Consider the following 18,104-nt stretch of genomic DNA (forward strand, 5'->3'; position numbering starts at 1 on the left):
TTATTACTATTTTTAACTCAAGTAAATTCATGGAGAATAATGACGTCTTCGTTTAAATGTAACTGTTGTTTGCTTTTGCTTTAATGAAAAAAAAATTTCAAAAATATGGGAATGTTTTAACATTTTTTTTACTGCGTCGGGTAAGGAAAGTTAAAGTTATAATTTCTTTTTTAAAAATTTATTTTCTGAAAAATTGATCTGTTATGCAGAACTAACATTTTTTACTCAGGCAGCTCTAGAGTATAAATACACAGAAATATTGTTAAACTTATCGTTTTTTTATTTGTTTCTATGGTGAAAAACGCGTACAATACATCGAAGTAAAAAGCCTATATTTAAAAAACGTATGGATTTCAAATTTTAGTTCTTGCAAATAATAGGGATTGATACGAAACCTTTTAAATTGGCTTTACGATAAGAAGATAACCTCGATGGTAAGGTTGTACCGTCAAATAATTTAAGTTTATTAATTTAAAGTTACATAAGGTTACCTAAAATATAAATAAGGCTGCACAATAAGTAAAGAACCAAATTAAACATTTAAATTGCTTGATTTATAACGTAACTTATAAATACTTTAAAGTGAAATTGTGAAAAAATTAGTCTTGTTATGTTTTGTTTGTTGATGTTTAATTGTTATTGTATGCATTTAGCCTATGTATTGTATATTTTATATACCATATATCTGCTTACTTAATAGATAATATTATAACAACGAATACTTTTAATGAAAGCTTTAAAAAGCTATAATTAAAAGTCTCGGACATTTAGTTTTACTTTTTCTCAGTAAATACGGGCACGGAATTAACACCTAAGCATGAACAAGTTCTCATAAAACGCTGTTTCAACGAAGTATATGTGACACTATTTAAAGGACAATTATTTCCACTTCACAGGAAACATATAAACAATTTATCTAAACCAAAAAAAGCTTTTAAAACGTCTTGTGAAGCTTTCTTTAAAATAAATCATGTAAGCTTTCCACATTGGGGAATAAAATTAACAAAAGTATAAAATCACCGTTGATCACTAAATCAGAAAATTTTAATAAACAAAATCTTAATAGAAGCTATTTATTAATTTCGTCATAAACTTTACAATGTTTTTTTCAAAAGTATAAAGAAAGAAAAATTTCGACTGGAGCTGGCTGGCAGAAGACAAAAGTCTTATCATCCAGCCCCGTTGATATAAATTGTTGATATCAGTATATATTTTCTCAGGGGCGGATCCAGTATTTTTTTTGGTGTTTGTTGGTGTTTTATCTTAAGTAACAAAAAAATCTGGATCCGCTTCTGGTTTCCACATTTCATAATCAAGAAAGAATATAGCTAGATCCGCCCCTGGTTTCTACACAATCAAGTAAGAAGACAAGAGTTATATTTACAATTTTAAATTAATTTTTTTTTAGTTTAAACTTAAAAATTTTTGAAAAAAAAAGGTTTTTGAATTAGAGCAGTATTATTTTGCGTCTAAGTTCAATAAGTGTTGTTTTATGGCACGTTTAAATAATTGGATCAAATCTTTTTGTTTTTAAATTCACATCCTTAAAGCAAGTTAATAAAAAATAAGCTTGTTTTGATAATTTTTTGGGTATGACAAAGTTGTCCATTGAGTGCTTGGTTTGGTATTTTTGGTTTATAGAAATAATGCTATTTTAAAAAAGTGTTGGTATTGACTAACATTTAAGTTAAAAAACAAATATTTAAAATATCTACTTTATAGACAATAAGCACTTCAAATTCTTTTAATAGCGATTTAGCACTAGTATTTGTATTTAACATTAATTTTTCGAGATGACATTTAACATTAAAGGATATATACTTAAAGTATCTAAAATCAAAAATTAATATAAATAGATTCATAAAGGTTATTTAAAAACCATTTAAATTTCAACAACAACAAAAAAAATATTTAAAAAAAGACTACACAAAAATATTCTAAAAATTTCATATAAAACAAATTTAAAGAAAACTAAATAGAATAATATGTTTATTTAATGCTATCTATCTAAAGTTACTTAAATTTATGACGATTTTTTTTTTATACTTTTAAAAATATTCAATTTAGCGAAATTAACAGTAAATAAAAAGTTTCTAAAAAGAATAAGTGAAAGCTCTAATAAAATGCTAAAATTCAATAAGGTTCACATGATAAAATTTAAGGTGACCATATTTGAAAAATACCAGACGCGTACAAGGAATAAATTTGGTATGTATAAATACAAATGGTATTTAAATCAGGCCCGTAGCCTGATTTAAATATCATTTCTTTAAAGGGGAGCACTTTTTCAAGAGGCGCCAAAAATATAATAAAAATAAAGGCTAAAATAAAATTTTTTTAGCGTCTATGTTCATCCATTTTTTGATAAGGTTTTGCATAAATTTAATAAAACGATTAATTATATTTTTATATTTTTAAGACGGTTTTGCCCTTGCTCTTTTTTTGTGTAGTACTAATAATTTTTGAACATAAATTTATTTTCAATTTTTTAGTGACAAAACAGGTCAAAGCGCAGGGGAGTACGTACCCCCCTCGCTCCCGCTCTGCCTACAGGCCTGGTTTAAATGAGTTTTACTAATAAACTCGTTTATTTATTTTAAAATAGCATGTGAAGAAACTAAATTATGGAAAAGATATTAAACTATATTTTCATTTTTAAATCGCAAATATTTTTCATAAGAATGAATTGTTTTCAGCAACATGTCATCTTTTTCAATTTGTTCTGCAAATTCTGAGCAGCTATATTTTCTTAAATTAAATTTAACGAACAAAATAGCTGCCAAAGTTTTCATTGTAAGTTGGGATTTCCCTTCCGTCCAAATATTATTGGCAATCGAAAACAATCGCTCTACAAAAGCGTTTGTATATGGCAAACATAAAGCGACTTATTTTCGTGAACGTGGTTATTTTCGAAATAAGAAAAAATTTCAACCCATCGCTTGTCACATTCAACAGACTGTGAGTTCCAAGATGAAAACTCTTCCTTTGTGAAATATAAATCAGTTCTCCGAATTTCGTCGAACAATTCATTGTCATCGAATATGATTTCTATCGATTTTTTCGAAAAAGTTGTAGTTTTAATAATTTCAATCCATTCAACTTAACAGTTAAGTAAAGACCATTTAAAAACTTCAACCTGATTAAAGTGACGCGTCCACTCATCTATATACTCTAAACAGACACTGTAAAAAATGTCTACTTCTTTCAGAAATTGGTTTTTCAAATAATGACTACTTTCTTAAGTAACTTGCAAATGCTGTCTTACCATGAAAGGTAGAAATTTTTCTTCTTTTCCAGATTTTATCTGGTCTTACATATCCTTTAATACTACGGCAGCTTCATTAGCAGAAATATCACCTTTTTCAATTTTTTTTACCGTGTTATAAAAAACATTGGCCTGACTGTGAACAAAAAACAATACTGTTTCACCCATTTCGTTACTTAAAAAGTCAAATAAAAGTTTCGGACAACTTTCTAAGCTTAAAAAGTATGATCTTAGTGGCTTATATAACTTAAGCACTCTTTTGATAGCCGGAAGTAATGCTAACCAACGAACTTTTGAGAATCCTAGCAATTTTTGATATTCCACACCAGCCTCATCGCAGAAATTTTCTAAACCAGAAACTCGAACAGTAAGACGGTAAAAGAAAAAATAAGTTTTAGGAATAATTATTTCCACATCAATAGATAAACAACCAGATGCAGTGTTTATTGCGTTTGATAAAATATGAGCATTGCAACCGGTACGAACGATTTCACGGTTTAGCTTGATGAATATTGTGAATATTGTTATTACCGTTTCGTTTTAAACCTCCATTTTGGTATTGGTGTTGTCTGCAGAAATAGCCAAAACTTTTGAAGAAATTTGTTAGCACTAATGCATTTAAAGATAACTTCTGATAAAATATCTGATGTTTCTCTATTTACACAATCCATGTTAATCAGCTAAACTTGCACTCCTTTTTTACCATCAAAATAACGAGCCAAAATTGAATACATTTTAACGTCCTTGTGGTTTGATGGATCAGAAAGAATTGACACATATGATGCTTTTAACAAAGTATTTTCTGAGTTAGTTTCGCAATATTTCTTGAACACGTTTACAATTATTGCTTCACATTTTGTACGCGCACAAGCAAATCTTGGATTATAAAATTTCTTAATTAGCTTTAATGTACAATCAGCACTTCTAAAACTATGACTGTGTTTGATTGAGTGAAATGCAATTGTTCGCTTTTGAATGGCTAATATTTTTTCATTTTGAACAAAGCTCTGACTCTTCATCAAGTTTGTGATTTTTTTTGACGATATAAAAGCATCCAATGTCATTTTGTGGTTGATAGATTTGCAATGATCTTCAATTGCAGACCGTCCACGACTACTAATTTCAATTAGGCTTTGACAAATAGTACATTTGAGGAGCTCAAACATTTGAGGAGCTCAAACATTTGAGGAGCTCAAACATTTGAGGAGCTCAAACATTTGAGGAGCTCAAACATTTGAGGAGCTCAAACATTTGAGGAGCTCAAACATTTGAGGAGCTCAAACATTTGAGGAGGTCATCTTTGATCTGCTGTTCTTTCATTTTTTGAATTTGAAAAATAGTAATAAAAATCTGAAATTACTTTTTTATGAACACTTATTTTTATGAACTTTTTATTAAAATAAATCGCTAAGCGTTATTTACATTAATTTGGGAAAAAAAACATTACAAGGCAAACATAATTTGCGTAAAACGAGCGCATTTTCTTTATTGTAGTTGAAAAATCTTTCGAAGTAATTTTCTTTCTTCTCTAACGGGAGTTTTAAAAACTTTTTTTTTTTAATGTTTACGGGAATTCAATTCATTTAGTTTCGTGTTTAATAGTTAAGTTTATTGGAATTTTATTCATTTAGTCTTTTAACTATAATTTAGAAAATTCATTTATTAAAAGTCTTTCAATTAATATTTTTTGAAAGAATTTTATTTGCTTTTGTTAAATATAAAAACGCGTACGCAAACGCGTACAAACCTTAAACGCGCAAAACTACCGTCAAACGCTTACTGTACGCGCCAAACGAGTACGTATGGTCACCTTATGTAAATGGTAACAATATATACAGTAGCGTTCTAAAGTTTAAAGACGGTCACTTATTTCCCAATAAATTTTGAACGACGCATTCAATGTTTTTGAAGTTTTCACTGAATATACCTAATAATATTATTTATCTGAAAATAAAAATTTTTTTTCAAAATAATATTTAACTTTTAATTAAAAAAAGATAACGGTTTTTCTGCAGTTTAAGAGATTAAAGACACTAATAGTTTTATTAATTAAAATTAACAAGTATGTTTTAAAAAAAAGGTTTGATTTCAAAACGTCAGTATTCCGTTGGATAACCTTTAAAGTCAATTGCAACGACGCAACATTGAGTCTACTAGCTTGACTATAACATCTAATGGAATCTTCGACCATTCTGATTCAATTAAAGCAAGTAAATCAATCTTATTTTTTGGTTTTAACCCTTTTATTTGGCGATTTTTTAGCAGGCAAAGAAATTCTTAACAAAGTCTGCAATATGCTTTGGGTCATTGTCTTTTCAAATATCCATCCTCTTGGTATTTTATCCTTAATATGAACAAATTTTATTATTGGTGATCTCCTTATACATATGCTGAAACATAATTCCTTCAAAGAATATTCAGCCGGTATTTGGTCCTAAAAAGACATTTTTTGAACGTTCAAAAGACGTTTTTTGGACCAAATGCCGGCTGGGAAGGTACAATACAATCACGGCTGAGACAACCCAAAACCATAATATTTCCACCACCATGCTTAACAGTTGGAAGTTAGTACTTACGATTGAATCTCTTATCTGCAGGAAGTTAAGTATATTTAATTCTCCAGTGGGAACGGGACCTTAAAGAGACAACTTTTAAACGTTCAAACGACGTCTTAAGCGTTCAAAAGACCTCCGAAACATTCAAAAAATGGCTCAAAAGACATCTTTTTACATCCTGTGTCCTCTGGATCTATCCCAATAGCATGAAATTTATCACTTCAAAGAACTTTTGTCCACTGATTCGGTATCTAATCTAAGTGTTGTTTTTGCAAACTAAATTCGAGCTTTACGGTTCTTTACAGAAACAAGTGGTTTTTTACTGTCTTCTGCTAAACAATGAAACCTTACAAAGAAAACCTTGGGCTGTCAACACAGAGCATTTTATTTGATAAAACTTCATCATTTCAGCATTTAAGGTCACAGCAAAATTTCTTTTTTTAAGATTTTTCTTAAACATTCAAAAAAACCAAAAAAACCGTTATCTTTTTATAATCACATATTTAAATGTTATTTTGAAAAATTTTTTTCATTTTTAGATAAATAATATTATTAGCATATTCAGTGAAGATTTGAAAAGTCTTAAATGCGTCGTTCAAAATTTATAGCGAAATAAGTGACAGTCCTTAAACTTTTAGGACGCTACTGTATGGTTCATATGAAATCCTTACTATTTGGGATCGTCCACAAAACACGCAACGTTAAATTTCACTAAAACAAAAAAGATCAAAAGTTTTCCCTTGCAGAGCCTTAGGTTAAAAAAAAATTCAAAATAGCTAAGTTTACTGAAAATCACGGTGTAAAAGAGCTTTAGATCTCATACGCCTTTTTTTAAAATAAATTTAACGTTGCGTAATTTATGGACGATCCTATTTCAGATTTTCAGTTGTTGTGTGAAACATGGAATATTTTCTGACCAACTCAAAACTTCCTCAATATCAACCCAAACACAGAAAAGTTATATTGAAACTTTATGCAGTACAAAACTGTTATGAGGTAGTCCATAAATTGGAAAGGGGGTCAAAAATGGTTGAAAATTGCGTGACGTAATTTATGGACAAACCCTATAATATTCTACACAAAAAGAAACTTAAAAAAATTAATACAACAATATTGCTCATTTAATCCATTGCAATATTCACCACTCAAATAATGCTGGAAGTAAAGCAAATGATAATCCATCAACCGTATTACGAAACTAATCTTGGCAGATCTTATATATCGTAGCGCTTCCCTTTGGAGTTAAATTAATAAACTACGGTTTTTCTTCAAAATAGAATTAACAAACTAAAAAAAATTGTATATGTTTGTATTCTATTGAGTTTGAACTTTGTTTTTACTTTCAGCAATACGTTGCGTATTGCAATGGATAAATGAATAATTATAATTATTAGATAATTATCTAATTATTTTAACTAATTATTTTAATAAATGTTTTTTCACAAAAGTTCTTGTTTCGTATAACTTTTTAAATTTCTATCATTACATTTTTAATAAAGATGCATTTTAGTCTTTATAAAGCAAATAAATTAAGGTTGTAGAAAACATACCAAACAACATTTTTTTGAAAACGTGTCAGAGTCTGATTAGAAATTAAATAAGAAAAAAACTTAAAAATGACATCACCAACAACAAAAAAAACAAAGTTTTATGGTGTAATTAAACATTTTAAGTCTTTGATATAATTAAAAAAAAATAAAGCAAACTATAAATTTATCCATGTCTAAAATGAACGAAAGAAATGTAAATAAATTATTCAATACCTGTTGTATTAATGAGCTTATCGCATAAAGAAATGTGTGTCTAAAATTACTTTGAAAATTGCATTTGTATTACGAATATTTTTCTTTCAATACCATGTTTTGATTTGATTTTGATTGGCTATGTTTTTAAGTATTGTCAAAACTTTGTTTTATATCGTTTGAAAATCTAAATCAGGTGAATTAAAAAATCTCACTATCTTTTTTGAAAAATTATTTCTATGACTTGAATTTTGTTCATTTTAGAGAAATTTTGTAATAACCCTTCTTTTTCAGTTTTTGTTTTCAAAATAATTTAGCTTCTATTTTAAAATTTCAAATTTTGTAAATAATCTTTTAGAAAATCAAGTTTCCGTGAGTCAAATTTTTCTAAATATTTGCATTCATCAAGACAAATTCTTTCAGTTAAAAAATTGAAAATCACCCATGGCTTACTTTATACAATAAGCGACCATTATTTAACACCCATAATAAAATTAAAGCTACAACTATATTTTAAAACATTTTTACTCATTTTTGGGGTTATATAAGTAACAATTACACTAACGCAAGTTCGCTCTACGAAGAGATGATCAACTTTATCTTTAAAATACTTACCGAATATATTATTTCTATGCTTAACATAGAAACAACTACAAATTGATATAAAAACTAATCCAAAGTAGCGCTCGTTGTTGACCAACATTTTTGCGTACCAAACTATTCAAGCGCTGAGTTGGGGGTGACTGGATCACATAACGGTCCGGATTTTGTTGTAGCAACATAGTTTTTAATGAAATACCGCGTAATAATCATTATTTAAAGTTAACAAACCACATTAAAACTGGTCAATAACGGAAGTTACTTTGAATTAATCATTATGACTATTGGTGGCTGCTCCTAAGCTTATTCGACGATATCTTTGTATATAAGAGCGTTGTATAGAAAAATGTTGTATGAAATCCAAATAAGAAAAAATTTAACCCTGTCTGGTAAATCACTTAAAAAAACACTCAATGCTTATAAAATATCTGTTTTAATCTATTTTAAACGACGGTTGTCACGCATCAACATTGAACAATCAGTTCTAAGAGCTTACAAAAGTTTAAATTTTTGCAAATTTACTCTTTCAATTTAGTAACTTTGTGGGTATTAAAATTACATTAGATTTAGGGTTTGGATTTGCGTTGCATCTAACGTTATATAAATCTTCGCTCGTTTACAGCTATTAAAACACATCTGTTAACACAATAAAGTCATATTTGCTAAAAACTATGTTTGTATCTTAGTAACGTGTCGGAAAACAAAATATGCAAAATCAAGTAACATCAAAAATAAATTAAAAAAAATATATTTAATTAAAGTTGTTCAGTTATTGATATTTTTAAATAAATGACTTTATAACAATTTATTCAAAAATGAACACCGCTATTCTGAGAAGCAAAAAACATAACAGCAACTTCACATGCATGCACTTAACTAAGAAACAGACACTAAAAATATTAATTTGTTTATGACAGTTCTCGTTCTTACTTATGATTGAAAAATAGCCCCTTTTGCTCTTGCAAAAAAACTGCTTAGCAAAACAATTAAAATTTAATAACGTTTTAAAAGGGTAGAGTAGGAAAGTTTGTAGAAACGCTAATAAGAATACGTTACACGGGTGGGTAGATATCAAAAAGATGAAATAATATAAACTTTGCATTTCTTTGTTTATATTTTTTTGCGAAAGAAAAAACATCTATAATTAGAAGTAGTATTCGATAATCAAAACAGATCATACCTAGTTATTTAAAGGCAATCGACTTCTTAAATTAATATTTATATATTTTCTATGTTTTGAAATAAATTTATTTGAAGCAAACTAAAAAACAAACAAACAAACAAAGCAAAAAAAACAACAAGAAAAAACAAGAAAAAGGTTGTTTAATCGAAAAAGCATTTAACTATTTAATTATCACGTGATAGTTTTATATGTAAATCTGGCGTCGTCAGTAAATTATATTGAAATTTAGTTTTTTTTTCTAATTTTAATAAATAATAAGTTTATAGCTAAAAGTTATTATCAATATAGTAATGCGCTGTTAAATTTAACTATGTTTATATAAACACAGATAGTTGTCTGCTAAAGTTAATGGTTTTGTTTTTTAGTTTTTATTAGAAAAAAGGTACATCTGGTATGGTATAGTTTTTTTATGACTAAGAATTGGAACTGCTATAACGGGTTCAACTGCATTCACCTACCTGTATTATGCTTAATGGTCATGTCAAAAATTCGCCGACTGAGGCTAATAACACTTTAAATGTGTCAATGCAATTAAATAAAAATCTTAGCAATAAAAAACATGAAACGTTTAATTCTATAGTTGATACCAGAGATCGAAAAGGTTTCTTACCACTATTTTTCGAACGAGCTTCTGGAAACATATTTAATCCTTGTTTTGATTCTGAAATTTTAGAATCAGAGTTCCAGCGACTTTGTGTTACAATCGACAAACGATGTTTTCAAATCGCCTTACTTTACATGTCAGTTGTATCAGTTATACTTTCTGTATATATTGCTACAAGCCACAAAGATGCCAGTTCTCATATAAAATTAGCTGTAGGTTGTGCTGTTGCCTGTGTAATTGCTATTATAGTATTTTTTTTTACAAGACTTAATAAATTTTATAGTAGAATATATATTGCAAGATCATTATCTGTCATATTAACATTAGTATATTGTGGTGCAGAAGTTGCAGCTTTTTTTGTAGTTAATGATACAGACTTTTCATATAGTGCACGATTTGGACTAGCAACATGTATGATTACAGTCATATATACTATGATACCAGCATTGCCTCTTTATGGGATTTTTATACTTGCATTAGCTTATTCAGTTGCAAGAGAGTTAGCAGCTTCGTTTAAAAGTACGACTAAAAGAACTGGTTATGAACTTGGAGGTATAATCATTCTGCATTTATGCATTCATGCTTTAGGTTTAACAGCAGTGTTTATGGCACAAGTTCGTAAAAGAAGTACATTTTGGCGTGTTGGACAAAGTGTTGTTGCAAAACAAGATTTAGACATTGAACAGCGTGTTAAAAATCGAATGATAAAATCAGTTATGCCCAAAAAAGTTGCAGATTTCTTAATTGAAAATGGATTAAAGCATAAAAGAGTTAAATCATTTCGACCTTTTTCTATGTACAAAATGGAAAATGTTAGTATTTTATTTGCTGATATTGTAGGGTTTACAAATATGTCTGCTAATAAAGAAGCAGATGATCTAGTTCATCTTTTAAACTTGCTCTTTGGTAAATTTGATGAGCTAACAGAAATTAACAACTGTGAAAAAATCAGCACACTTGGTGATTGCTATTATTGTGTTGCTGGTTGTCCAGAAGAATCAGAGTATCATGCTATCTCTTGTATTGAAATGGGTTTAGATATTGTCGAAGAAATAAAAAATTTTAGAAAAAAAACTGGGGAAGAAGTTGACATGCGTGTAGGTATTCATACTGGAAATATACTGTGTGGTGTTGTTGGTAATAGAAGAAGAAGGTTTGATGTTTGGTCAAATGATGTTAATCTAGCTAACAAAATGGAGTCTAAAGGTTATACTTTTTATAGTAATAAAGTTTTTTACAAATAATTTTTTTCATAAAATTAAATTCATAAATTTTATGACGCAATATTTGATATAAATTGATATCATTTTTTCAAAATACTTTATAGCTGAAACTAAATAATTTAATTAATTGATTTAAATATAAATACTTATTTAAGTGAATTAAACTAATACTTTAAAAAAGTAAAATACTTTTTTAAAGTTAACAAGCTTTTTCTCAATAACCACTTTTCCATTTAACCTGATTTTTTTTTCCACAAGGTGATTTTTATAAGTTTCTAAGTTTTAGTTTAATTATTTTTAGTTTTAATTAGTTTATTCAATTATCAATAATGAGTAAATTTGTAAAAACCAAAATTTAATAAAATTTTTTGAAAATAATTTAGGAAAACCTGGAATGGTTCATATAACAGAAGTTACTCGAAAATATTTCAAAGACCAATATGTGCTTTTAGATGGAGATGGAATTGAATATTCTGGTGGAAAGTTGAGTTCTTATTTTATTTCATGTCGAAAAAATGGCTTAAGTGCATATAAACCTTGGCAAAAAACCAGTGATGTACCTATTAACAAAAGAAATGGAAGTGTTTCAAATATTATTGATCATTTAGATGTCGAGTCAAAAAGTATTAATTTCCAAGTAGCCACATCTAAATCTTCTTTATCTATAAATAAAGTTGATGTTTCTTTTAGTATGAATAATCATATTACTCCACAATCAGATTCAGATGACAGTATTGAAAACGAGTTTTTGTCAAAAAGTATTTCAACCCTATCTTCACCTAGTCATTTCCAGGAAAATTTGCCTAAAAAAAATACAAATTTTGGTAAGCCTAGTGCGACATTTAATTTCTCGTATGGTTTAGCATTAAATGAAGCTCTAATGAGGGATGCAATGAAAGCATCAAACGATAATCAACTTGTAAAACTTATGCATGGAAAAAAAATTCAAAGAGAATATTTTTTTAATCCTCCTTTACGTTGGTGGTCACTGACATTTATTGATGAAGTTAAGGCAGATAAAAAGGAAAATGATGAAAATGAGGATGATGTAAATATTTCGCAAAAAACTAAAATAGTAAAGAACATTACTGAAGCAAAATATAGAGATGAGGGCTTTAAAGGTTTGAAATTAAACCCAAAAGTAACAACTTTTGCATCACCAAAAGTTCACTTTTTATTTGATGTTGTAACAAGCGCAATAATTTTGATAGGTGTTATCATTGTATGTATTCTATTCTCCAACAATTTTCCAATGACTTTAGTTATTTTAATTGCTTGCAGTGTGCTTATAATGTTATCTTTACTTGTACTTAAATGTTATAAATTGTCGCCATCAAAGTTTCAAGGAAAAATGAGTACATGTGCAACTAACCCGGAAAACAGTAAGTTAGTTTTACATTTAAAAATATTTTTATCAGACCTACAGAAAACTGACTTATTATAAGTATATATTTTAGGTAGTACAGATGATATAACTTCGAACAACATGGAAAGTATCACAACTGAAAGTCTTCACGACTTGACAGAAAATTCCAACTTACATCAATCATTTAAAAGTAAGCTTTTTTCGGCTTGGGTGACATCGCACTTGTATGGAGGGATTATTATGTGTCTTCCTATAATAGTTGTTTTTTCAACATACAAAGACTGTAAGACAAACAATTGGAAAAAGCCTCAAATAGAATATTTTGCAATGTTAATGTTTGTTAGCCTTCTCCATTTTTGCAATTTTACACAATTATCCTCACTGATGAAGACTAGTTTTGCCTATATTTGGGCTCTTGCTTTTATTCTAATGCTTGTTGTTTTACCTTCTTCAAACTGTATGCTTCGCAGTGACAAGTCTGATAATGTTATGATAATGGATATTGTTTTGGTAGTGATTCTTCAAATCATTCTAATAACAATTCTAAATCGCATTCATGAGCAAGGCGTCAGAGCAAACTTTTATGGCGATAAAGAAGCAGCTGAACAAAAGAATATTGCATTAGAACAGAAACAAGTTGCAGATTGGCTTATTAGTGATATGTTTCCTCGATATGTTTCTGAAGAGTTAAAGTTTACTAATAACTGTTCTAAGAATTATGAGATGGTAGGTGTCCTCTTTGCTACTATTGTTAATTTTAGTGGATTTTATGAAGAGAACTATGCAGGTGGTCTCGAATGCATAAGAATACTTCATGAGTTAGTTGCTGATTTTGATAATGAACTTGTGAAGTTTCAAGATATTGAGAAAATAAAAACTGTCTATGGCACAACATTTATGGCAGCCTCTGGATTAAATCAAACTAGTAAAGTTGTTCAATTATCAGATGAAAAAGATAAACAATATTTACATTTAAAATCTTTAATGGACTTTGCCCTAGTAATGCAAAGATCTTTAGATGATTTTAATGAAAACATGTTAGGTTTTAAATTTCATCTTCGCTGTGGTTTTAATGCAGGTCCAGTTACTGCTGGAGTTATTGGTACTATGAAGCCTCAATACGATATATGGGGTGACACAGTCAATGTTGCTAGTCGTATGGACTCAACTGGTGTTGTTGATAAAATTCAGGTATCTGAGGAATGTATGAAAAAGCTAGAAAATTTTTACACTTTTACTGAACGCGGAGCAATACCTGTTAAAGGTAAAGGTATGGTAACGGCTTACCTACTAGTTAGCAAGAAATAAAAACGAATATGTATTTTGAATTGTCTATTTGTTTAAAAAAAAGTTTGTTTTTATCTTCAGTTTTTAAATTATTAAAAATATAATAATTATTTTATGACTTTATTTTAATGCATAAAAATAGTTTTGTAATCCTTTGTATGGTACAAGGTAATTTAGTGGCAACTAACATATAATTTAGTGGCAACATATGGAAATCATGATTGTTTAGCATGTGGAAAGTATATAGTTTTGATATTTTTGAAACTGTGACTTACTTGAACATTTTGTCGACTTTTAATTGGTATTAAATTTTTTTAACTAATTAAACCACTTTATTGCGTAAAAACCCATAAACAATAAGTAATAAGCGGTGCTTATTTTATTAGGAAGCTGTGTTTTTTTTCAAGTAGTAATGCGTGTGTTCACTTGCGGGCGCGCGTGTATCAATTTAACCTTAATTTATTGAATCACTGTAAATAAATCATTTCTGCTTTTTTTTTAACTTTGCTTGTTTTTAAGCTTTAAAGTACGAGTTTAAAGTTTGAATATTGAATGATATTTTGTGTTATAGTGTTGCAAATTATTTATTATATTTCTTTGAATATTTGAACTTTTTTATTGTTTTTATGAATTTTTTAGATAAGTTTTTGTTACGAAAATAATAACTTTATTGACTTATTAAATGTTTTTTAGAATTTCTTTATTTTAAGTTGAAAACATATTAAGAACGTTTGTCTTGATATATTTCAAAGATGGACGCGCATAATAAATTGCACTGCGTGGACACCTAGGCTTTCTCAGTGTTTATACATGTATGATACATTTTGTTTAGCGTGCTCAAGATCGCGGATGTAACCCGGATATAAATTGAAATAATAATTATAATAAATACATAAAATCAATCCTTCCACGTTTTATTTTTGTAATTAGTATTTGCTATATGTATTTTTATCAAAGGAATAGAATAAAAAACTCTACTAATAAAATAGAATAGAGTAAAACCGGGTCAAACCGCACACCATATCATTCCACACACTGATCGAGTTTAACAAATAAAAGCTGAACATATATGGCTATGAAAAAAACAAAAATAGACTCAAATACAGAATTATCTCCTCTATTCGAATTTCTAAAATATATGCCGATTTAACTCCATTTTTTTTCTTTTTTTTATACAACTTTAACGGGGAGTCAAAATTTCCTATATATATCTTAACGTTGCAAACAAAATAGCGCTTGAAACGAAACTAATAATTTTAGCACTACCTTATTTGAAATCTAATTTCCATTCTGATCGTATAATTTTTATGTAGCTAGAAAAAAAGATTAAATAAATAATCAAAAAAGTAAAAAAAATTCACTTTTCTTATTAAACCGCACACTCATTTAATTTTTTTAATATAACTCTAATTTTTATTTTACTCAAAAATTGCAAGAATGCTTGCATAAAGAAAAATTTGTAGGAATGCTTGCATAAAGAAAAAATTTCAGGAATGCTTGCATAAAGAAAAAATTGCAGGAATGCTTGCAAAAAGAAAAAATTGGAGGAATGCTTGCATAAAGGAAAAATTGCAGGAATGCTTGCATAAAGAAAAAATTGCAGGAATGCTTGCATAAAGGAGAAACTATTTGTTCCATACATATAAATCTTTCAAAAGACTACGACATGATTCCTCATGATTTATAAATAGCTAAATTGGAAGCTTATGATTTTTCTCATGAAAGCCTTAAACTTTTACTATCATATCTAAACGATCGTAAACAAAAGATTAGGTTCATCATTTTCTGAGTGGTTAGGAGTTTCATTAGGGGTGCCTCAAGGATCAACCCTTGGGCAAATTTTCTTTAATAAATTTATAAATGACTTTTTTTCTGTTTATTAAAGGCTCTGAGGTTTGCAACTTTGCTGATGATAATACTCAAAAAATATTCAAACAGCCGATTTGTAATAGTTCGCTAGAACAAGATTTTTGCTTCGAAAAAAAAGTTTTATATCTTATAAACAAGCTACTTTATTAGTTATCGCACCTAATTTGTCTAATTTTTCATACTACCCTTTGATTTGGATGTTTTTCACAAAATACAAGGACAACTTTATTATTAAGTTTCATTAAAAAGCACTCCACATAGTCCATAAAAGATTTGAATTGTCTTTGGATGAAATGTTAAAACTAGAAAATAACCATCTAAGAAGAATCCATCTTCGAAACTTGCGATTTATTATGATTGAAATTTTTAAATCCCTTAATGGTTTAAATCCTCAATGAATTAAAGGTAAAAGATTCCTTTAACCTTAATGGTTTAAACCCTGATTGAATATATAAAGGGCTTATTTATAAAATTTTTTTACCATTGCAACTTAGATGATGCAATAAATTGATGCTACCGTCAAAAGGCTCTAATCATAAAAATACAAATAATGTTTTATATTGGAATGGAGAAAAAAGTTTTTGCAAAATTTGTAGAACTTTTTTAAAATTTGTAGAATTTTTTTTTTTTAATTTTTTTGTTCTTTAATCTTTACAAATTCGTAATATATAATAGAATCGTTTACAGATTATAGTAAAGTTAAAAGAAAAAATCACAAAGTTACGTTATACAAAAAATATATAAAATAAAACTGTAAAGTATTAGAAATTACTTTAAAGAACGCAGGAAACTTGCGGAAGACCGATGGTCTTGTCATCAAGAAACCGCTATGCGTTACTAATATTTTTGGATACTTCAATTTAAAATAAGTTTATATTTAAATAATAATGTTATCAGTTTCGGCAGAATAAAAATAAAAATGCAAAAAAACAAAGAATGCAGACAAAAAGAAGTTTTTAATTTTTTTAAATTTTATTTCAATAGACATAAATATAAGTAGGTATACGATTTGCTAGATGTAAGTTTTTATTATTATTTTTAAATGTAAATTTTTATTATTATTTTTTGTTTTATTATTTTGTTATTTTTATTATTATTTTTTGTTTTTTATATTATTTTATTTGTTTTATTATTTGTTTATTATTCCTAATATTTTAAATTTATACAAATTTCAATTATATTTTATAATTATTTATATGTCAGTCAGATCAGGTTATCCTGCTACAGTCAGATCAGGTTATCCTGCTACTGGTAACATGTAACCCAGTACAATCTGCTTCATGTCCTGCTGCCTTGAAGGATACGCCTTTTTAGGCAAAGGCAAGGAGATGCCAACTCCGACTTTAAACACCCCTGCCTTGAGGCTCTTGGTTGAGTAAAGGCTAGAGATGGTGTCTCGATAAAAATACTCATCTTGGGCAGATGATAAATGCACCCGGCTACTGTCTTGTAGAAGGCCTCCTAGGAAAAGACTTAAGGGGTAAACAGATTCTATCTGTTGACCAGCCTCGCACCCCTTCTTCATTTATTAGGCTGGCGCAGATGTATTTTTAATACATTGTTTCCAGTTTAGGATGTTGAATGCTAAATCTTCTTGACTCAATGCATAGATTTTGCTTGTGTCTCTGTTTTTATGACTAGGCAACTCATTCTATTATCTCCTAATGAGGGTACAGCTCTAAAACTCAGTTTTATGGTTCTGAGGCCGGCTGGTAGTCAGGTTTCCCGAACTCTGCGGTAGCTCTCAGAGAGGCAAATTCCATCAACAGCTGAAAAATATCAAAGTATTAACAGTGCTATATTGCGCATGGATGGTGTCCCTGTTGTACTTTTGATGTGCATTGCGGAGGCCACATTTGGAGCCCTTTGTTACGGCTTATGGTTTATTAGTAGTAGTGAGGCAATTGCTTGGGCTATTAAATAGTGTTCTGAGTACAATCTATGCTTTGAGTCAAGTTCTTCAGTCTAATTTAAAAATGAATAAAGTACCAAAAATTATAAAACACAAAAAACCATCACCATCACCAAGTTCTCTAAACCTATCATTCACTAATATTCGTGGTCTTTGAAGTAACTTTTCTTCTGTTGAGTCTTATCTCTTGCAAAGTTCACCAGACTCTTTGTGAGACTAATTTGAGTTCAACTGTCTCATCTTGTGATCTTAGTGTTGATGGTTATCTTCCTTTAATTCGTAAAGACTCCAATAGTCATATGCTTGGCCTGGGCATTTACATTCGTAAGAATTCACCCATTTGTCGTGAAACTATGTTTGAATCCACAGACTATTCTTTCATGTGCTTTCGTTTAGCACCACTTCACTCTATTGCCTTTCTCTTTGTCCTATATCGCTCTCCTTCATCTCAAGACTGCACTCTTTTTGATGCTATTTCTAATAATATTGACCAAGCCC

The 18,104-nt window shown here is 28.7% G+C and overlaps 1 protein-coding gene across 2 annotated transcripts; it reads left to right on the forward strand.

Annotated features, from left to right (window-relative positions):
* LOC100204733 (adenylate cyclase type 9) lies at window positions 1-14,508 on the forward strand. 2 transcript variants are annotated; one of them, XM_065812668.1, is made up of 4 exons: window positions 1-140; window positions 9,711-11,155; window positions 11,556-12,554; window positions 12,630-14,508. In XM_065812668.1, the coding sequence occupies exons 2-4, from the start codon at window positions 9,811-9,813 to the stop codon at window positions 13,844-13,846; spliced, it is 3,561 nt and encodes a 1,186-aa protein (XP_065668740.1). In that variant the 5' UTR covers window positions 1-140; window positions 9,711-9,810; the 3' UTR covers window positions 13,847-14,508. The 2 variants fall into 2 exon arrangements, with proteins under 2 accessions (XP_065668740.1, XP_065668741.1); XM_065812669.1 differs by having other exon boundaries at window positions 123-434.
* Window positions 14,509-18,104: the final 3,596 nt, after the last annotated feature.

Source organism: Hydra vulgaris, chromosome 12, assembly GCF_038396675.1.
Source record: "Hydra vulgaris chromosome 12, alternate assembly HydraT2T_AEP".
Taxonomy (NCBI): Eukaryota; Metazoa; Cnidaria; class Hydrozoa; order Anthoathecata; family Hydridae; genus Hydra; species Hydra vulgaris.